Below are 22,569 nucleotides of genomic sequence, written 5' to 3'. Positions count from 1 at the left end.
CAGTCCAGGAGTATTTTCCATTATATTAAATAGCTCCTGCAGAGGCAGATTCCCCAACCCTGGCTGGCAGGTGTGGTTTGCATATGGTTTTTCAGGGTCATGAGAGTTGTCATGGTCAGGGAGGAACATGGGAAGAAGTGGGGAGCCTTGAAGTCTGCCACCACGTATCAGCCAGCCTGGGTAGGGACCAGCTTGTTTGCAGAGGGGAAGATCTGGTCTCATCTTATGGATTTCTCCTGTGTGCCTGGAAAAATTATATTGCTTCTCTCACTTGGCCTAAGAGGCAAGAGTGTTCATCTCTGGGATTGTCACCAGTTGACTCATGCTCATTCAGGTCTTCTGAGTCCTGACCTAGAGGGACTTACAGAGAAACCTCTAGCACTTCCATCTGTGACTGTTAATACCGATTGTTAGCTTGGCAAGATCACCTAGGAGACAAACCTTTGGACATGCCAGAGAGGGATTTTAGACTTTGGGTAGAAAGGCCTGTCTGCATGTGGGCAGCACCAGTCTATGGACTAGAGTCCTAGAAGAAACCAAAGGAAAAAGTGGCTGGGTGGTGGTGGCACACACCTTTAATTCCAGCATTCAGGAGGAAGAGGCAGTTAATTTACAAAATGAGTTCCAAGATAGCCAAGGCTACACAGAGAAACCATGCTGAAGGAGGAAGAAGAGGAGGAGGAGGAGGAGGAGGAGGAGAAGGAAGAGGAGGAGGAGAATGAAGAAGAAGAAGGAGGAGGACGAAGAAGAAGAAGAAGAAGAAGAAGAAGAAGAAGAAGAAGAAGAAGAAGAAGAAGAAGAAGAAGAAAAGAAGAAGAAGAAGAAGAAAAGTGGTGTGGTGTGTGTGTGTGTGTGTGTGTGTGTGTGTGGTGTGTTGGAAGGGCTATAGGACCAAGGATAGAAATAGAATAATAACCAAAGGGGCTGGAGAGATGGCTCAGTGGTTAAGAGCACTAACTGCTCTTCCGAAGGTCCTGAGTTCAAATCCCAGCAACCACATGGTGGCTCACAACCATCTGTAACAAGATCTGACACCCTCTTCTGGAGTGTCTGAAGACAGCTACAGTGTACTTACATATAATAAATAAATAAATCTTTAAAAAAGAATAATAACCAAAAAACAGAGTGTGCCTTAATAAAGTGGGTCCGGCAGTGGTGGTGCACACCTTCAATCCCAGCAGAGGCAGGCAGAGAGGCAGGCAGAGAGGCAGGCAGATTTCTGAGTTCGAGGCCAGCCTGGTCTACAGAGTGAGTTCCAGGACAGCCAGAGCTACATGGAGAAACATTGTCTCCAAAATCAAAAACAAACAAAAGAATTTAATAAAATGGAAGATTATTTCTGACATCAAACTTAGGTCTCAACATACACACACATACAAGCAAACAACAACAAAATAGTAATAAAACCTAACCAACCATGAAGATATGGTCTTGCTCTCTCTCTCTGTTCCTCTCTGTATGTATATATATACATATATACTGCAATTAAAAGAATGTAGCATCTTAGGGGAGGTGGTGTCACATACCTTTGATCCCAGCAATCATAATGCAGAAGCAGGTAGACCTCTGTGAATTCCAGAACAGTCAGAGAAACCAAGTCTCAAAAAAAACCTCAAACAAACAAACAATAACAAAAAAGAATGAGCCGCCATGCCCAGCTCTCCACGTATATCTTATGTCTTATAATTATGTCTTATAATTTGAGAGTGACAGGCTTGTCATTTCTTCATCACTGGTACGGAAGCCCAAAGGAGCCTGAATAGTTCTGCTCTGGAAGTCACTGACAAACAGGGGGTTGAAACCAGGGCCTCCAACATCCCAGCACCCGCTTAAGTTGGCTTGCTATGGCCTGTAAGTCCAGGTTCAGGAAATCTGATGTTTTCTGCTGGCTTCTATTCACACTGAATGCATGTGGTACACACATATACTCAGGCACAAACATGAAAGCACATACAATAAATAAATGAATATCTACTCTTAAATGCTCATCAGGGACCAGGAGGATGACACAGCAGGTGAAGGCAATTTGCTGCTACTAAGTCTGATGCCCTGAGTTGGATCTCTAGGACCCACATGGTGGAAGGAGGAAACCGATTCCCACAAGTTCTCCTCTGACCTCCGTTAGCTGTGGTGTACTGCATGCATGTGCTCACTCACACACACATACTTACACACTTCCCCTACACACTCATACTAAACAAATACATGGTTTTGGGGTTTTTTGTTTGTTTGGGTTTTTTGTTTTGTTTTGTTTGTTTGTTTTGGGTTTTTTGGTTTTTGGTTTTTCGAGACAGGGTTTCTCTGTGTAGCCCTGGCTGTCCTGGAACTCGCTTTGTAGACCAGCCTGGCCTCAAACTCAGAAATCCACCTGTCTCTGCCTCCCAAGTGCTGGGATTAAAGGCGTGCGCCACCACTGCCCGGGCAAATACATGTTTTTAAAAATTGTTTTTTAATGTCCATCAGGCCAGGCATGGTGTCACATTCCTACAATTCCAGCACTCATGAGGCAGAAGCAGGCAGTTGGTTCTCTGTGAGCCTAAGGCCAGCCTGGTCTACATAGTGATTTCCAGGACAGCAGAATTACATGGTGAGACCACCCAAACAAACAACAAGAACAAAGAACAAAAAAGTTTCAGGAAACCCATCAGCTAGTAAAACCTGCAGGCCAGAGAGCTGCTGATAACCTGTCTATAGCTCTTTTTTTTTTTTTTTTTTTTGAGGGGGTGGGGGTGGTTTTGCTTTTTGCTTTTTTGAGACAGGGTTTCTCTGTGTAGCCCTGGCTGTCCTGGAACTCACTCTGTAGACCAGTGGCCTCGAACTCAGAAATCTGCCTGCCTCTGTCTCCCAAGTGCTGGAATTAAAGGAGTGCACTACCACACCTGGCTCCTGTCTATAGTTCTTACCTGACCACACAGTTATTACAAAGGAGAAGATAGTACTAGGGAAACCTGATCCCAAGAAAAGATGAGTGTTAACCTCACCAGGCAAGAGGAAATCCAGACTCCACCTGTTCCCAGTTACAATGGAACAAATACACAATGTTACTTAGGGGTATCCCTGCCAACTTCCACTTGACAATGAAGGAAAAAAGCCCAAGGGAAGGGAGTATCTACGAAATAACAACAGTCTTTCAGTGACATCAGAGTCACAGGAGAACCATGCTCCCTTAGATATGCATCAGCAGGGACTGAAATCAACAGATTATGTACCCCAGGATAACTGTTGGGGTTAGACCTCATTAGATTTGTGTAGAAAGATATATCTGTTTGTCTCTATCTATCTATCTATCTATCTATCTATCTATCTATCTATCTATCTATCTATCTATCTATCTATCTATCTATCTATCTATCTATCTATCTATCTATCCTGGCTGGTTTTGTGTCAACTTGACACAAGCTGGAGTTATCACTGAGAAAGGAGCTTCAGTTGGGGAAGTGCCTCCATGAGATCCAGCTGTGGGGCATTTTCTCAATTAGTGATCAAGGGGGGAGGTCCCCTTGTGGGTGTGACCATCTCTGGGCTGGTAGTCTTGGTTCTATAATAGAGCAGGCTGAGCAAGTCAGGGGAAGCAAGCCAGTAAAGAACATCCCTCCATGGCCTCTGCATCAGCTCCTGCTTTCTGACCTGCTTGAGTTCCAGTCCTGACTTCCTTTAGTAATGAACAGCAATGTGGAAATGTAAGCTGAATAAACCCTTTCCTTCCCAACTTGCTTCTTGGTCATGATGTTTGTGCAGGAATACAAACCCTGACTAAGAGGCTCTCTCTCTCTCTCTCTCTCTCTCTCTCTCTCTCTCTCTCTCTCTCTCTCTCTCTCTCTCTCTCTCTCTCTCTCTCTCTCAGACAGAGTCTCCTGTAGCCCAGTGTCTTAGGGTTATCATTGCTGCAATGAAACATCATGACCAAAGCAGCTTAGGGGAGGAAAGGGTTTATTTGGCTTACACTTCCATATCTTTGTTTATTCCTGAAGTCAGGACAGAAACTCAAACAAATCAGAAACCTGAAGGCAGGATCTGATACAGGATCTGATACCCCATGGAGGGGTGCTGCTTTCTGGCTTCTCCATAGCTTGCTCAGCCTGCTTTCTCATAGAACCTGAGACCACCAGCCTGAGATGGCACCACCTACATTGTCCTTCCCCCATCAGTCACTACTTAAGAAAATGTTCTACAGGTTTGTCTATAGCTCAGTCAAGTTGAGGTATTTTCTTAATTGAGAGTTCCTCCTCTCAGATGACTATAGCTTGTGTCAAGTTGATATAAAGCTAGCTAGCACACCCAGGTTGGCTTAGAATTTGTTATGTAGTCAAGATGACCTTGAAGATCATCTTGCTTCTACTCCTTGGGTGCTGAGATCCCAGGTATTATACTGTAAGCATTGTGTAGTGACCAGAGGGCCAAGGAATGCCACAAAAATTACAGCACACAGAGACCTCATATAAAGTTCACAGGTCCCCTTTTTATTCAGGGCTAGAGGAATTTTCCAGAAGAATTAGGTAACCTCTAATATGATTGGTAGGAGCAAAGCAGGCGGCATTAGTACAATTGGCTACTACTATGTTAGGTTCACTATATTCAGTGAGACCTTGAAGAGTCTCAGAAGCCAGCTTAGTTCTGGCCTTGTTATCTCCTCCAGTGAGGTATTCCAGGAGCTGACTCAGCCCCAGACTTAGCCTCCCTAAGCCAGGGCCATCACTGACTAAAGGCCCATTGTCAGTGGTGCCTTCTGAGGAGCCCAGTCTGTTTCCCAGGGAATTGAAATTTTTATTCCCAAGGTCTCTGGATCTCTCAAAACAATATTATGATAAACAATAATACACACAGCAAATGAAAACCATACTGAGTGTTTGGGGAATTGGCTCCGGAGTAGAGCACTTGACTAACAAGCCCAAGGCCTTGTTTTCAGTCCTCAGCTTTGGGGGGGGGGGAAAAAAGAAAACTACACTGAGTGCAGGGGATATGTCTCAAGAGACAAGTGTTTGTTTAACGAGCATGGGTTTGTTTCCCAGCATTGCATACTCTGAATATGGTGTATAAAGCTGGATATAAGAGACCATGTCAAAAAGAGGAGAGGCCAGGCAATGGTAGCGCATGCCTTTAATCCCAGTACTTGGGAGGCAGAGGCAGAGGCAGGCAGATTTCTAAGTTTGAGGCCAGCCCGGTCTACAAAGTGAATTCCAGGACAGCCAGGGCTATACAGAGGAAACCCTGTCTCAAAGAAAACCAAAAAATAAAAATAAAAAAATAAAATAAAATAAAAGAGGAGAGAGGGGTACTGAGATGCCCTTTCCTTTCCTTCCTGTCAGATTAACAGAAAAATCGAGGTTTTCTGCTGTAGTGTGCTGTGTTGTCAAGCCTATGGAAAGGCAGATATTTTGATGTTTGGGTTATACTGATAACCATCCTAAAGCTATAACTATCAAAAGTGTATGTATATACCTTAACTGACAATCCACTTCTTAACACTGAACTTTTTCTGCCGCCCATGCAGAACTAAAACTCTCCAGCCTCAAAATCTCTAGTAACTGGAATTACAGACAGGATTCCTAATATATTGCTTTTTTCCCTCCCAGACAGGGTTTTACTGTGACTGGTCTTGAACTTGCAGAGAAGCCTACTACTGCTTTTGACTCCCAACTGCTGGTATTTGCAGATGTTAAGTTTCAAACCCTAGGACAAATAGCTGGGGTACCTATTTAACATATCAAAGTGGACCCTCAGTCTCTTTACCTGTTACATACAATGGCTAGCATACTTTGTCCTCTCTCTACTGCTGCCCCAACTCTCTAGTCCAGGGGTTGGGCTGTCCATCTCCCAGATGCTCTTTCCTATATAATATATAATCCAATCTAAATTAGCCTTTATCCTCCTGGTCTCTTGGTCTAGCTCTCCCATATTCTTCCAGATGTCCCTGCCTCTCTCTGTGCTCTCTCTTCTTCTTCTTCTTCTTCTTCTTCTTCTTCTTCTTCTTCTTCTTCTTCTTCTTCTTCTTCTTCTTCTTCTTCTTCTTCTTCTTCTTCTTCTTCTTCGTGTGTGTGTGTGTGTGTGTTTCAAGACAGGTTTCTCTGTGTAGTCACTCACTCTGTAGACCAGGCTGTCCCAGAACTCAGAGATCTACCTGCCTCTGTCTCCCAAGTGCTGGGATTCAAGGTGTGCATCACCAACTGTCTGGCTTATGCTCACCCTTTTATCTACAATAAACCTCCTCCACCATACCTAGGAGCAGCCATGTCTTTCCTTGTTTTGTTTTGTTTTTGTTTGTTTTGTTTTTTTGTTTGTTTGTTTTTGTTTTTTTGAGACAGGGCTTCTCTGTGTAGTCTTGGCTATCCTGGAACTCACTCTGTAGACCAGGCTGCCTTGAACTCAGAAATCTGCCTGCCTCTGTCTCCCAAATGCTGGGATTAAAGGCGTGTGCCACCGCTGCCCCGCTCTTGTTGACTCTTAGTGCATCCCTGTAGTACCTTCTAAAACACAAAATTTTTCAGTGGTGTTGGAAACCCCCTACCTCCTTTTAGGCCCCAACTCAAATTATTCCCTTTTCTACCCCCCAAAATAAGCTCCACTCACACATCCCAGTCTTGGAATCCCTTGTAGCTTTTCCTTCTCTGTGTGCCTAAATGTTCTTCATTCATTCCTGCAGGCCATTTTGACCTTGAGCTAGTTTGAATGAAATGTCTCCCATAGTCTAAACTTTTTGAATACTTGATCCTGTAGGCTTAGATTTTTTTTCTTTTTTTTTCTTTCTTTCTTTCTTTTTTTTTTTTTTGGTTTTTCGAGACAGGGTTTCTCTGTGTAGCCCTGGCTGTCCTAGAACTCACTTTGTAGACCGTGATGGCCTCGAACTCAGAGATCCACCTGCCTCTGCCTCCCAAGTGCTGGGATTAAAGGCATGTGCCACCATGCCCGGCTTAGATTTTTTTAAACCTACTTTAATTAGGTTTTTTTTTTTTATTTTAATTTCCCTTATAGACCATTGACCAAAGGTAGGGAAGAAAGATGGTTAATAGGACAAGGAGGATATGGACCTGTTTAGAAGTACTTCTTTGGGACGAATTCAATCTTTGTTTTCAGGATATCAGCAGTCCCGTCCAATAGCAAACACTAAATATGAATCAGTAGCAGCGACTTGATCCAGCAGAGCCCACAAGGCTCAGCCAAATATGCACGGGTCAGTGGGAGCAGCGAGAACCAGCCAGAATACCACCAGAAGTGTTTGGCCTGTTTCTCTCTACGAAGTGAAGGCCAGCAAAGTGTTGCATGGCCAGGGAAGAAACATTGCAAGGTGTAGCAATGCAAGAGCATCCTTTCGCTGTCTGAGGGGTTCTATTTATACCCTTTCCAAATATCATGTGCCCTCTCAAGTGTCTGCTCCAGGAAAACGTCCTCTCACCAGACAGCTTCCAGAAAAACTTCACATGCCCTCTAAGAAGACAGCTTCCGGAAAAAGATCACGTGCCACAGTTGAGTTTCCAAAGAAACCAGGAATTTCACTCCATGACTACAAGTTGGTGGCTGTTTGGAGAGGCTTAGGAAGTGTGGCCTTGGTAGAGGAAGTATGCCTCTTGGGGCGGGGCCTTAAGAGTTGTCAATTTGGCCGGGCAGTGGTGGCACATACCTTTAATCCCAGCACTTGGGAGGCAGAGGCAGGCAGATTTCTGAGTTCGAGGCCAGCCTGGTCTATAAAGTGAGTTCCAGGACAGCCAGGACTATACAGAGAAACCCTGTCTCGAAAAAACAAAAACAAACAAACAAACAAACAAAAGCATTGTTAATTACTCGCACCATCTAGAGCTTGCACTCTCTCCCCACTTCCCTCTCTGCCCCTCCTCTCTTTCCTCCCTGTTTGCAGTTTGAGGTGTGAGCTCTCAGTTGTCAACTTCTACCTTCAGCGTCCATGCCTGCCTGTTCTTACACTCCCCCACCACAATGGGACTTCCTACCCCTCTCAAATGTAAACCCCAAATAATCCCTCCCTTCTATAAGTTGCCTTGGTCAGGATGTTTTATCACAGCAACAGAAAAGTAACTAAAGACAGACCTCAGCCTACAGCTGCCCACTAAAACAACTTCACCATCAGCCTAAGGAAGCCACCTGTAGTCTCTGAGAAGAGATGTCATACTGTATTCTTGCTCTCCACTTCTCAAAATGTGCACATCTGAAGCAGGAGAGAGACAATGCCATTTTATCGCAGATAAGAGGTGCTGGGGAGTTAAAGAATCCAGGTGTTCATCCTGTCAGTAATGGAACACAAATGATAGTCTCAGCTTAATGGACAGGATGTGACTGGAAAGAATCCCTTGCAAAGGTCTTGTGGGGACAGTGGGGACAGTGGGGACATATATATCCAAGAGTCAGCAATAAGGTTGCGCTTGCTTGTAAAGAAGTACAAGCAGAATTCTAGTGGACAGAGCTGGAAATGATCAGAAACACAGACTTGTGGGGGCTGGAGAGATGGCTCAGAGGTTAAGAGCACTGACTGCTCTTCCAGAGGTCCTGAGTTCAATTCCTAGTAACCACATGGTGGCTCACAACCATCTGTAATGAGATCTCATATCCTTTTCTGGGGAGTCTGAAGACAGCTACAGTGTACTTACATATATAATAAATAAATGTAGCCGGGCGTGGTGGCACACGCCTTTAATCCCAGCACTCGGGAGGCAGAGGCAGGCAGATTTTTGAGTTCAAGGCCAGCCTGGTCTACAAAGTGAGCTCCAGGACAGCCAGGGCTATACAGAGAAACCCTGTCTCGAAAAACCAAAAAAGCAAAAAAAAAAAAAAAAAATGTTTAGAAAGAGAGAAAGAAAGAAAGAAAGAAAGAAAGAAAGAAAGAAAGAAAGAAAGAAAGAAAGAAAGGCAGACTTTTATCCCAACAGTCGGGAGGCAGAGGGCAGGTGGATCTCTGAGTTCGAGGCCAGCCTGGTCTACAGAGTGAGTTCCAGAGCAGCCAGGGCTACACATAGAAACCCTGTCTCAAAAAGAAAAGAAAAAAAAAATCAGGCAGGAGAAGTAGTGTGGAGTCATAAGCCTTAGAATGCTGCTCCAGGATGCCTGATAGACTTCTCTCAAGCAAACGAACGACACCAGACTTGTAGACAAACTCCAGTGTCCACAGCCCTGAACAGTGTGAATGGCGCACATCGGGGGCCCGATACTCACCAAAGCTCAGGATTCTCTCCCCTGCAATCTGGAGGCCTTCTCTTGCTTCCTGGCCTTTAATCCCACTGTTGGATGTGGGGGGTTGTCAAACACCTTCCTGTTTTTTCAGCCTGGTCACAAGACACTAGCAGGCTGGGCCAGACTAGACACTGACAGTCAGTTTTGCTGATAATAAGCTGCTATCTCAGGGAGATACTTCTTGGACTGGCTCCAAGGTGACTGTGAAATTCTGTCCCTCCCTAGTGGTCAAATGATCTCAACACTTAGGCTCCGGATGGGTACAACACTTCAACATTCAGGGCATTAGGGCTCAAATGCAGTCAAATAGCTGATGGAGGTCCTACACAAGCTGCCTAGCTCTCCTAGCATCCCCCAGTCTCTGCTTGTTTTCAGGATCCTCCTGGTTGGCGTGCCTGGTTCCCTGACCTAAACCTTCTCCAGCCCAGGGCCTGGGCCACCCTTCTTCTAGTGGTTCTTCTCTATAGAATGCAGTCATTTTGGCTAAGCTGGTCTTTTTACCCTTTTGCACTTTTGGTCTCATGGCTTTCCCCTCTCCCCTCCCATGACCCAGCTCAGGGTCTTGTTCACTCTGGGCCCTTCCAAATGCTTTTCTGGCTAGGCTCTTCTCCATATCTACAATAAACTTTCTCCTCCACCATACCTAGGGGCTGTCATGGCCTCCTTTTTATTTCTTTTTTTCCTCACTCAGGCAGGAGCTGAGGCAGGGCAGGGTGTTCACTCCAGGCCCCAGCTCAATCTTCACCTCAAATCCTCACTGGAAAGGTTAATTATTCAGAAGCTGTAGAGCTCAGGAGCATCACCCAGGGGGCAAACCTCACTCTTGCAATAGAGGAGCCATAAAGGCCAGTTAATAATCAGCCCCGGGGCAGAGACAGCTTAGAAGGGCCTCCAGCTTTAGGCTTTATAGATACCTGGCCCACCCTTCCCCAGTCAGCAGGCTGATCTGGAAGTATAAACAAGAAAGGAGGCTGACGGCTCTAGAAGTCCCCAACCTGTTGTGATCTTCAGTAGACAAACACTCCTGGTGTGTCACAGGATTCAGGTACATGGCAGTGGCCAGGGCGAAGGGTAGCAAGACAGAACCAGGGACCTCCTGGGAGCCTGTCTCTCTTTGTAGGGCCTTGTTCTTTGGCTAATTTTCCCCCAGAGTCCAAATTGCCTCCTCTCTCTCCTTCCTCCTTCCCTTCTTCCTTGCCTTCCTTCCCCTCCTTCCTTTTCTCTTTCTCCTGACATTCACCAATGTAGTGGTCTCTACTATCTCACTTAAATTTCGGTTGAGACAGCTCCCACATCTATGTCCAATTTGGAGCCTTCCTCTGGGGCCACACACGCACAGGTAACTGATCAACAACTCCGAGTCTCCTGCTCAAATCTACTCCCCACTCCTTTATCCAACAGCAGCGCCATCCTGGGCTCCCAGTAAGGGATGGGTGGGGGACGGGGTCCTGTTTTGGCTGCAGTGAAATGTGGGTGATGTCAAAATTAGCTCAGATCCTTAAGGGTTCCCCCCACGCCCCCACGCCTGTAAAGATCTGTCACAGGAGTGGGAGGTGAGCAAGTGGAGAAGGAAAGGAAGCCTGGGCTTCCACAGCACTGAGGCTCTCGTCAGAAAGGTTAGGCCATCAGGGTCTTGTGACTGGAAGTGGGTGATAGCCTGGCTGGTGAGGTTGGGGGAACTTGTAGCTGAGAGAAGTTGGGGACATGGGATCTTCTGATTCTATACAACAGGCCTGGAAGTTGCAAGCCTGTGTTCTAGTGACAGTCCTGCCATTGGCTCTGGTGTGGTCCTCTGGGGCTCATCCTATTCATGTGTATAATAGGACATGGGTGTTGGTAGTGGATGGATTATTTTAAAGGATCTTAGCAGCTCAAGACACAATGTGAGGTGTTTGTTTGTTTGAGACAGGGTCTTTCAGTGTAGCCTTGACTATCCTGGAACTCTCTCTGTAGATCAGGCTGGTCTCAAACTTACAAAGATCTGCCTGCCTCTGCTTCCCGAGTGCAGGGATTAAAGGCATGCACCACCACAGCCCGGCTGTTTGTTTATTTATTTGCAATGCTGGGATTGAAACTGGGGCTTCACACATACTAGGCATGTGCCACCACCCAGCTGTTTGTTTATTTGTTTACTTGCAATGCTGGGGATTGAACCCAGGGCCTCACACATGCTAGGCCAGCCTTTGCCATACACATCCCAAGAACGGAGCCTGTACTATTAATCGCATCCCTACAGAGGCCTGCTGTTGCACACATGCAATAATTAACAGCTGAATGGCCTCGCCCAATCTCAGGCTCCATTCCTGGGCTGCATTCCCACTACCTGCTCCACACAGCTCTGTTTCCTAGGCCACTAAACCTCGGCCGGCTGTCTCCTGGAATGAAGAAAGCAAAGGAAGCCTAGAGTGGAGACAAAGAAGCCCGAGGCACTCTGAGAGCTGCCATCTTTTCCTTGTTTGCCGCCTGACACTTCTCAGCAGGATCCACATACCCTAAGGTACTCCCCAGCGTGTGTTAAAGAATTTGCTGATTTGGAAATGATGATAGGTCAGAGCACAGCCGGCCCAAGGGTCCACTGTAAGATAGTGTAGGTGGAGTCTGTCCTTCAGCCTAGCACTGAGCTCTCGACTCTCCCAGTCTGGGAATCCTAGGTGGATGCAGGTGTGGTAATGGTGGGGTAGTGTCCCATGTGGACCAGGATCAGAAAGCTTGACTAGGAATGTGGTGAAGACTTTGTAGGACTGTGGCTCATGGGAAGATGGAGAACACTGACTGGAGGGAGTTAAAAAGGAAAAAAGTTAAAAAAACCCAAAAAACAAAAACCACTGACTGGTCAAGATTCAAATGGGGGAGGGGGACTCAGCAAGGACTTAGAACATCTTAGTGATTCGGAGCATTTTGTAGGGGGAGGGGCTGGGGCAAAAGGTCAGATTTGGATGGGTAGTCCCTGCTGGGGGGACTTGGAGCATGCCCCTCAAACTAGGTCCAGTCGCACATAGATAAAATTGGCCTTTATTTGGAGACGGGTTTGTTCTTCTATGTTTAATCCTCGGGTGAAATGACCTGAAGATATTTGTGTCTGTTTTCCGCATGGTCAAGCAGGGAGTGGAGAGAGGCCTGGGCTGGGCCAGGTTTTCTGGGCTTTTTCCTGTGCTCCGAGTAGGTGGGTTGTATTTTACCCAGTAGGAGTGGAAGACTCCTTGGCGCTTGGTGCTTCAACCGGACTGACTTCCTGGGCCTGGAGTTGGCGATTAGAGTAAGTAGATTAACAGCCACTTGGCTGGGTCCCAGAATGAATATTTCAGTGAGAGAATGAATGCGTAGGATGGGTCTGATGGTGTAAAGCTGTATTCCTGTCTGCTCTGGAGGCAGAGGCAAGGAAATTGGTCACAGAGTGAGGTCAAGGTCAACTTGGGTGACTTAGCGAGATCGTGTCCCAAAATGAAACCTGAAAGGAAGGTTTGTGGTGGGTCCAGCAGTAGAGTGCTTACCTAGCAAGTACAAGTCCTTAGACTCAGCACTCGCTTCTACAGAAGGTGAAGGGCAGTGGAATAATGCAGGATAATGGGCTGTGGAGCAGAGCGCAGAGCTGGGTGGGCACTCAATCCCTGACTCACTCTGCCTTCTGTGCCTCGATGTGTGTGCCTAAGAAGTTTGAGGATCCTGTCAGGACACCCAAAGATTTTTTTTTTTTTTTTTTTTTGGTTTGGTTTTTCGAAACAGGGTTTCTCTGTATAGCCCTGGCTGTCCTGGAACTCACTTTGTAGACCAGGCTGGCCTCGAACTCAGAAATCCGCCTGCCTCTGCCTCCCGAGTGCTGGGATTAAAGGTGTTCGGCACCACCAAAGTTTTTGTTATTGTTTTTCTGGTTTGCTTTTAAAGACAAGAGTTTCTCTGTGCTGCCCTAGAACTTGTTCCATAGACCAGGCTGGCCTTGAACCACAAAGATCCAGCTGCCTTCTGGGATCAAAGCCATGTGCCACCCCTGCCCAACTTGTTTTTATGTTGGGATTTCACCATCCCAGGCTGGTTACACATTTGGTATGAAATTAAAAGTGACCTTGCATTTCTAATCCTCCTGTCCCTAAATTCTGAGAATTCACTACCAACTGAGGTATATCTCCAGTCCCAGATACCAAGGTCTTTTGGGTTTGTTTCTTTCCTTTATTTTATTCTAAAATAGTCAGATTATCTCTGTAACCTTGGCTGTCCGGGTACTAGCTCTGTAAGCCAATCAGATCTCTCTGCCTTTGCTGGGACTAATGGCGTGCTCTGCCGTACCAGCTGGACATTAATTTTAAGGGAAATATGCTAATATGGAGATTAGATAGGCCTGTGAGCTGGGAACTCCAAACTGAATACATGACCACTTCAAGGTACGGTCAAGGGGACGGTTTTTATTGTAGGTATAAGGGAAAGCACAGCCAGAGAGAAAGTAGTAGATTAAAAATGGGTAGCGGACTGAGCTGGGCCATGAGAGAAGAAAGGGGGAGGTGGTGAACAGGGGCAAGAGAGGAAGACAAAAGAGAACATAGCTGAAATACCAGAGTTGTAAGGGAATGATCGGGGAGGGGAAAGTTTAGGAGTCAGAGAAGTTTAGGAGAGGGGGCAGGGTACTCAGGGCTGAGAGAAGACATAGGTAATGATACTGAGGGAACCTGGAGGCCAGCAGGCACCCTGCTATGCTATTAGGCACCACAGATAGTCCTGTGCCCTGAGTTTCTTTTGGCCCTGACAGGAAGTACATTTGAGACAGCTTTATCAACTCCTGAATAGAACATGGACTTACAGGGAGGTGGAAAGGATTTGAAACATTTCAGCCATTTTGAGGAGGGGGCGGGGAACAGGTATAGCCGGTCACTTTCCAAAATCAGTGTCTTAAATCAGCTATAAGCTTGACCGTCAAGGGAACAGGCTCCGAAGTCTCCTAAGAATCTCTGGGAAGGGCCTGTTGAACTGTTGACCTAAAAAAGGCAGAAAGGCGTGGCGGAAAACAACTTGAATTCCAGCACTCAGGGGGCAGAGGCAAGTGGATCTCTCTGAGTCTGAGGCCAGCTGGTCGACAAGGTGAGATCCAGGACCGCCAGGGATACACTTGACACCCAGGGATACACAGAGAAACTGTGTTTTGAAAAACAAAACCAGGGGGGTGGATAATGGGGACTTTTGGGATAATATTTGAAATGTAAATGAGGAAAATATCTAAGACAAAAAAAAATAACGAGGACAGTCTTTAAAAAAAGTAGAAGAAAGAGAGATGGAGAGAGAAAGAAAGAAAGACACAGAAAGGAAGGAAGAAAGAAAGAAAGGAAGAAAGAAAGAAAGAAAGAAAGAAAGAAAGAAAGAAAGAAAGAAAGAACAAAAGGCAGGCAGGCAGGCAGGAAGGAAGGAAGAAAGGAAGGAAGGAAGGAAGGAAGGAAGGAAGGAAGGAAGGAAGGAAGAAAAATACAGAAAGAAACGAGCACACAAAAAGAAAAGGCCTGGGTGTGGCTGAATGTATTTATAGTTTCAGCTCTGTAGGATGTCAGGGGAATTTCTTCTGCTCAGATTTTTTTTTTTTTTTAAGTTTTTTTCAAGGCAGGGTTTTTCTGTGTAGCCCGGGCTTTCCTGTCACTCTCTCTATACCAGGTTGGTCTCAAGTTAAAGATCTGCCTGCCCAGTGCTGGCTCAAAGGGTTGTACCATTATCTGGCCTTAGCACAGGATTTCAAGGATAGCCTGGGCCTACAAACAAACAAACAAACAAATTCTACAAATCTTCAATTTATCCGTCGCTTCTTAAGGTTTTTGTTGTTTGTTTTGTTTTATTCTGAAACAGGGTCCCACTGTGTTTGCTGTGGTTGCCCTGGCTGTCTTTGAACTTAGAGATCTGCCTCTCTCTGCTCCCCTAGTGCCGGGATCAAAGGCCTGTATCTCCAAACTAATACTTAATCTTTAAATTCTTTTTTTTTTTTTTTTTTTTTTCGAGACAGGGTTCCTCTGTATAGCCCTGGCTGTCCTGGAACTCACTTTGTAGACCAGACTGGCCTCGAACTCAGAAATTTGTCTGCCTCTGCCTCCCGAGTGCTGGGATTAAAGGTGTGTGCCAACACGCCCGGCTCATCTTTAAATTTTTTTATACAAAGTCAATTGGTATCAAAATCTGATTTGTCAATCGTGGTGGTACAAGGCAGATCTCTTTTGAGTTCAAGGCCAGCCTGATCTGCAAGACCAGCTTGATCTATAAGACCAACCTGGTCTATAGCAAGTTTCAGAGTAGCCAGGGCTACATAGTGAGACCTTACCTAAAGATCCAAACCAAATAAAACAGAATTCCTGAGTTAATTACTATACAGGCGCTAGAGAGATGGTTCAGGCGGTAAAGGCACTTGCTGACAACCTGAGAACAATCCCTGGGTCCCTTACGCTAGAAGGAGAGAACCAACTCCTGCAAGTTGTCCTTCCACCTCTACATACAGGTTCAGGCATGCACACGTGTATACCCAAATGAATTAAATACATAGTAGATACTAGGCAAAGGTTTTTGTTGTTGTTGTTGTTTGGTTGGTTTTGTTTTTTTCGAGACAGGGTTTCTCTGTGTAGCCCTGGCTGTCCTGGAACTCATTCTGTAGACCAGGCTGGCCTTGAACTCAGGCCTGCCTCTGCCTCCCAAGTGCTGGGATTAAAGGCGTGAGCCACCACTGCCTGGCAGCCAAGCTCTTTTTACAGAAGTTGAAAACTTGTGACTTGTTATGAACAATAGTCCTCAGCATTCCAAGAAGTTATGTGACCTTACTCAAGTTGGGCTTACAAATTAGAAGCATTTTTTGTTTTATAGATCTTTTTAGCATAGTAATTTCAATTTAAAACATCACAAATTGAGGACTGGAGAGACAGTTCATGGGTGAAGAGCACTGGCTATTTTTAGAGGCCCCACATTCGTTTCCCAGCACCCACATGGTTGCTCACAGCCATCTCTAACCCTAGTCCTAAGGGCCCTGACACCCTCTTCTGGTCTCTGGGTACACTGCATGCATGTGGTGTATAGAATACATGCAGAGTGGATCAGTGTGACGGACGAATGGTTTTAGTGACTAGTTGTGTCTAGATCCTATTGCACTGATGGTCATGAAGTTGAAACATGGGGGAAAATGAACTTTATACCCTTCTTCATGACTTCTGTCCTTTTGCCTGCCTCCTTTCTCATCTCCTAATATTACAGTCTTGGTTTCCTCTCTAAATTTTTAGACTTTTAACCCTCACCTAAACCTGTATCAGCTTTTATAAAAATCTTTTCAAAACTTCACACTGAAGCATCTGCCTCCAAAGGTTTTGAATGTGAACGTGGGTAAACTCTGTTCTTTCAAATGGCCCATCTCTTATTTTTTAATTGCCCTGTGTGAGTCTCAGGACCACTAAGTCTAACAGGCTGTGACCAGTGATTGTCTCTAGGGCATCTGAGCCTCACAGAGTCTGGGAAGACTGACAGGAGGAGGTGACCCAAGGTCTGTGAGTGCAGGCTCCACCCACTGGAGCTGAGCACACACTTGGAGGTTCCACTTACCTTAGCTCTGCCTTCAGGGTCTGACATGGCTCACCTGATGACTGTGCAGTTGTTGCTCCTGGTGATGTGGATGGCCGAATGTGCTCAGTCCAGAGCTACTCGGGCCAGGACTGAACTTCTCAATGTCTGCATGGATGCCAAACACCACAAAGAAAAACCGGGCCCTGAGGACAATTTACACGACCAGGTAGGACGAAGGGTGATGTGTGGCTGACTAAGGGCTCGTGGGTCAGGAGAAAGAAGTATCTAGTCCCAGTTTATGGTGGAGGTGGTCAGACCTACCTGAGGAGACCTTCGGTTCTCTCTAGTGTGGGTGACTTTGACAGTACATATTGGCTGCCAACTGCCAGTGTGATATTATCAGCTCATCTTCCTGGTAGCTGAGTTTTGACGTTGCATAAGTAAGGAAGTAGATTCAAGGAGGAACTTGGGAATGGAACAGGCAAACCATTGTGATGGTTTTAGATTTAAACTGATTGGGGAGGACGCCTCTGGGAGTCTCAGGGGAGGGACTGTATGCTGCCCAGTCACTTTTCTGCCAGCCTTTGAAGACTTGAGAAGGAGACTCTCATATCTGAGAAGCCTTTGGAGGCAGGCATCTAGCGAACACTTGGACTGTGGTCCTCAGCTTGAGGGCTGGAGGGCTTGAGGGCTCTGTGTTATAACAGTTGTTTGCCATAGTGCTTTTAGTATCCCAAAGCTCACTAAACATTTAATAAAATCAGTGTGATGCAACAACTATGAAGTCAACCAGCAGCAGGTCTGCTATTGGGGAGGTACAATCAGTGCAGACAACAAAGTGGGAGGGGGGTCTCAAAAAAAGCCAAGATGAGGGCTGGAGAGTTGGCTCAGTGGTTAAAAGCACTTGTTGAGCTTGCAGAATACCAAGGTCTGATCCACAACATCCAAGGTGGTGGATCCATCCCCTTTCAGGGGATGCAATGCCCTCTTCTGACCTCTGCAGGCACCAGGTGTGCATGTGATACATATAAAATAAATAAAGCTAATAAGTAAATAAGCAAATAGGCCTGGGGATGTAGCTCAGCTGATAGAGTACCTGCATGGCAGTCACAAATCTCTAGCACCATATGGAACTGGATGTGTTGACACATAAATGTAACCTCAGCCCAGGGGAGGTAGAGGTAGTCAGGGTCAGAAGTTCAAGGTTACCTTCAGCTACATAGTGAGTTCAGTGCCAGTCTGGAATATATGAAACCCTGTCAAGAAAGGGATAGAGAGAGGGAGGAGAGAGGGAGGAGGCTATTTTTATTATTTATTTTTTGAGACAGGGTTCTACTATGTAATTCTGGCTAGCCTGACTCTCACAGAGATCTGTCTGCCTCAATCTCCTGAGTGCTAGGATTAAAGGTGGACATACCACACCACAAAAAAATTTAAAAAAGCAAAAGAAAAGCAATCTGTATCATGTGCATCAATGGATAAATGAGCATGTTGACTCTATTAGCTGAGAGCTGTCAGGTTCTATTTGCTGCTGGTTTTTTGTTTATTTGTTTTTATGTATTTATTTTTATGGTATTTTGCATGCATATTTGTCAATCAAAGAAGTGCAGTGCATGCAAAGGCCAGAAGAGGGTGTTGGAGTCTCCACGACCAGAGTTATAGGTGGTTGTGAGCCTCCACGTGCATGCTGGGAGCTGAATCCAAGTCCTCTGTAAGAATGACAAGTGCTCTCAACCCCTGAGCCATCACTCCAGGCTCTATTTACTTTTTGTAATACTTAAGCTAAGCAGTGGTGATGCATGTGTTTAATCCTAGCACTTGGAGGCAGAGGCAGACGGATTTCTGAGTTTGAGATCAGCCTGGTCTACATAGTGAGGTCCAGGATAGTCAGATCTACACAGAGAAACCATGTTCTAAATAAATAAATAAATAAATAAGCCTAAATAAAATTTAAAAATATTTAAGATTTGTACCTTGAGAATTCCATATGTACATACAATGTATTTCCATCATGTGTAGCTCAGGCACACCCACCCTTTGGGTTCTACTTTGTCTTTTCCTCCCACAGGAGCATGGTCAGCCTATTTGAACCACATTTGACTCTTCCCTGGGAATCACAAACTATCAATAGATCCTCAGCTAGGGATGAGGTTCCTGTGTCCTTCTCTAACCCACTGCTGCTGCTAATTTGTTCGTTTGTTTGTGTCTGGGAGACAGGGTCTCTCTTGTAGCCTGTCTGGCCTGGAACTCAAACAGGCTGGCCTCCCGGGATAAAGGATTAAAGGTGTGTGCCTCCATACCTGTGCTGCTGTTTTGAAACACTGAGCACAAGGTTGCTAGTTTTAGATTGAGCAGTGGCTACCTTGAGCATCCTTAATTTACAAACTTATTCAAACCTTCCTTCCTTCCTTCCTTCCTTCCTTCCTTCCTTCCTTCCTTCCTTCCTTCTTTTCTCTCTTTTTTTAAAATTTATTTTTGTCACTTGGGAGTCAGAGGCAGGAGAATCCACTGAGCCACAGAGCTAGCCTGGTCTACATAGCAAGTTCCAAGTAAGCCAGAGCTATATAGTGAGACCCTGTATCAAAAATAAATAGCCGGGCAATGGTGATGCACGCCTTTAATCCAAGCACTTGGGAGGCAGAGGCAGGCGAATTTCTGAGTTCGAGACCAGCCTAGTCTACAGAATGAGTTCCAGGACAGCCAGGACTATACAGAGAAACCCTGTCTCGAAAAACCAAACCAAACAAAAAAAAAAAAAAAAAGGAAAGAAAGAAAAATTATATATATGCTTTTGTTTAGTGTAGGTGTGTGTGTCTGTGTGAATGAATACCACACATGTATGTATGAGTTCTGGTGGAACTAAAGGAAAGCATCAGATCCTTTGGAGCTGGAGCTGCAGCCATATTTGAGCCAGGACATAGGTGCTGGGCAGTAGACTATTAAATGCTGAGTCATCTCTCTAGATTCTTAGGGTGTTTTTGTTTTTGTTTTTTAAACTGGGCATGGTGCCACATGCCCTTTATCCTAGCACTCTGAGAAGCAGAGGAAAACAGATCTCTGTGAGTTAGAGGCCAGTATGATCCACATAGCAAATTTCAGGGTTATCCCAGTCTCAAAAACAAACAAACAAACAAACAAACAAACAAACAAACAGAATAAAACAACAACAAAAAACTTGTTTTGAAGGTGTGTTTTGAAACTTTGTTATGTGCTAAGTTCCAGGCCAAGAGTCGATTTTCAGGAGTAAGTTAGCGTATTGCGAGTGTTCTTTTTCTCGGTGACATTTAATGCGACCATCTGGTGGCACTGCAAGTCCACATGCCTTTCTCTTGCTTTTATTTATTTATTTATTTATTTATTTATTTCCCCAAAGCGATTGGCATGTTGGGTTTATCATTTTATCCCTTATTTCCTAGGAAAGTGGCTTGGGGTGGGTCGGGGTCTCATAAAGACTAGAATCAAGGGGCTGGAGAGATGGCTCAGCAGTTAAGAGCACCTACTGCTCTTCTGAAGGTCATGAGTTCAAATCCTAGCAACCACATGATGGCTTACAACCATCCGTAATGAGATCTGATGCCCTCTTCTAGGGTGTCTGAAGACAGCTACTGTGTACTTACATATAATAAATAAATAAATCTTAAAAAAAAAACAAAACAAAACTAGAATTAAAGAACTAGATGTATGATCAGCTGTGGTGGTGGTAAGCCTACCTCTGGGGATGCTAGGTTAACCTGATCTATATAGTGAGTTACAGGCCAGCCAGGGTTACCTAGTGAAAACCTGGCTTTTTAAAATTTTAATTAACTAAGGAAAGTTAAACCTGGATGTGGTAGCACGCATCTCACCACTTGAGAAGCAGAAGAGATTCAGGAGTCCAAGGCTATCCTTGGTTACATATAGAGTCTGAAGCCACTTAGACTCTATGAGGCTGCTCAGAAAAAAGGGACCGGGAAGACAACACTTGCCTCAGAACCATAAGGACCCGAGTTTAATCCTTAGGACTCATGTACAAATGCCTAGGGTAATGTGGGTTTATGACCTCAGCACCGAGGAGATAAGATCAGTGAGTCCGAATGTTTATCAAAGGTTAGAATAGCTTCATTTGTGGTCCCCAGGCCAGTGAGAGACCCTGCCTCAAAGTGGGCAGACTGCCTGAGGTTGTCTTCTGACCTCTACACTTGCAAACAAATGTGTGTGTGAACACTCATAGATACACAAATAGGCACACACACACACAAAGCACATGTGCAAAGAAAAAAATACCAAGGCATAGTGAGTGGCCCATGCCTTTAATTCTAGCACTTAGAAGGCAGAGGCAGTCAGATAGCTTGGAGTTTAATTCAAGTCTGGTTTACATAGTGAATTACAGACAGTTGTGAGCCTCCATTGTGGGTGCTTGAAACCAAACCCTGGTCTTCTGCAAGAGCAACCAGTGTGCTCTTACCCACTGAGCCAGATGTCTCTTCTGGGCTTCTACAGCCAGCTTAACAGCAAGTATCGAAATGGCTAGGCAATCAAGGACTCTTCAAAGTGCAAGGCTGCATGTGGAATATTCTGTCTGTGCTTGGCCACGGTCCTGTGATTTCCATCTCACAGTGCAGCCCCTGGAAGACGAATTCCTGCTGTTCCACGAACACAAGCCAGGAAGCACATAAGGACATTTCCTACCTGTACCGGTTCAACTGGAACCACTGCGGAACTATGACATCGGAATGCAAACGGCACTTTATCCAAGACACCTGCCTCTATGAGTGTTCCCCGAACTTGGGACCCTGGATCCAGCAGGTACGAGTGTCCCCCAGTGCCAGCGGAGTAGCTGTGCTCTCCAAATCTCTACAGGCTATGTCTGCAGCTCCGATTCTACTCAGGCTGCATTTCTGAGGTTCCTGAGTTCAAAACCTTTTACACCCTCTCTCAGGTGGACCAGAGCTGGCGCAAAGAGCGGATCCTTGATGTTCCCCTGTGCAAAGAGGACTGTCAGCAGTGGTGGGAGGACTGCCAGAGCTCTTTTACCTGCAAGAGCAATTGGCACAAGGGATGGAACTGGTCCTCGGGTAAGGAGTAGGTGGAGTGGGCTTTTTTTTTCTTTCTTTCTTTTTTGTTTTTTGTTTTGTTTTGTTTTGTTTTGTTTTGTTTTGTTTTGAGTCAGGGTTTCTCTGTGTAGCCCTGGCTGTCCGGGAGCTCACTCTGTAGACCAGGCTGGCCTCGAACTCAGAAATCTGCCTGCCTCTGCTTCCCGAGTGCTGGGATTAAAGGCGTGGGCCACCACTCCCAGCTGGAGTGGGCATTTAACAGTGCAGGGGTGGGGGTCGTGCAGCTGTTATGTGAAAATCTGGGATTTTGAGGGAGGCATAACCAGCGATGGCTCTAGGCACAGGGACTAACGATCTTCCATCATTTATATAGGGCATAACGAGTGTCCTGTGGGAGCCTCCTGCCATCCCTTCACCTTCTACTTCCCCACATCTGCTGCTCTGTGTGAGGAAATCTGGAGTCACTCCTACAAGCTCAGCAACTACAGTCGAGGGAGCGGCCGCTGCATTCAGATGTGGTTCGACCCAGCCCAGGGCAACCCCAACGAGGAAGTGGCGAGGTTCTATGCCGAGGCCATGAGTGGAGCTGGGTTTCATGGGACCTGGCCACTCTTGTGCAGCCTGTCCTTAGTGCTGCTCTGGGTGATCAGCTGAGCTCCTGTTTTACCTTCAGTTGTCTGGAGCGCCACCCTGCTTGGCTCAGCCTCCCAGCTCCCAGCCTCCTTTGTGGTGGGGCTCTGACAGCCTCTTTAATAAACCAGACATTCCACATGTGCCTTATGAATTATTTGGGTGTGAATGAGAATGTATTTATTTTGCTTCCTACTTCCCACTGATTGAAGTTGTTTAAACGTGCTAG

At 45.7% G+C, this 22,569-nt stretch overlaps 1 protein-coding gene and 1 long non-coding RNA gene across 15 annotated transcripts; one reads left to right on the top strand and one right to left on the bottom strand.

Annotated features, from left to right (window-relative positions):
* Positions 1-1,250: 1,250 nt before the first annotated feature.
* Gm35597 lies at positions 1,251-10,117 on the bottom strand. The gene is made up of 3 exons (XR_378387.3): positions 9,157-10,117; positions 8,092-8,231; positions 1,251-1,611 (listed from the first exon to the last, which is right to left on the bottom strand). It is a non-coding gene; the product is annotated as a predicted gene, 35597 (long non-coding RNA).
* On the top strand, positions 10,040-22,497 carry Folr1 (folate receptor 1 (adult)). 14 transcript variants are annotated; one of them, NM_001252554.1, is made up of 7 exons: positions 10,040-10,219; positions 11,524-11,671; positions 12,361-12,430; positions 16,734-16,903; positions 21,274-21,462; positions 21,596-21,731; positions 22,084-22,497. In NM_001252554.1, exons 4-7 carry the CDS (start codon positions 16,742-16,744, stop codon positions 22,362-22,364), a joined length of 768 nt encoding a protein of 255 aa, NP_001239483.1. In that variant the 5' UTR covers positions 10,040-10,219; positions 11,524-11,671; positions 12,361-12,430; positions 16,734-16,741; the 3' UTR covers positions 22,365-22,497. The 14 variants fall into 14 exon arrangements, with proteins under 14 accessions (NP_001239483.1, NP_032060.2, NP_001239481.1 ...); NM_008034.3 differs by having other exon boundaries at positions 12,277-12,430; NM_001252552.1 differs by having other exon boundaries at positions 12,274-12,430.
* The last annotated feature ends 72 nt before the right edge of the window (positions 22,498-22,569 follow it).

The sequence above is a fragment of the Mus musculus genome, chromosome 7 (genome assembly GCF_000001635.26).
Source record: "Mus musculus strain C57BL/6J chromosome 7, GRCm38.p6 C57BL/6J".
NCBI lineage: Eukaryota > Metazoa > Chordata > Mammalia > Rodentia > Muridae > Mus > Mus musculus.
Note: the sequence above shows the minus strand (reverse complement) of the source record. Positions and strands in the feature narration are given on the sequence as shown.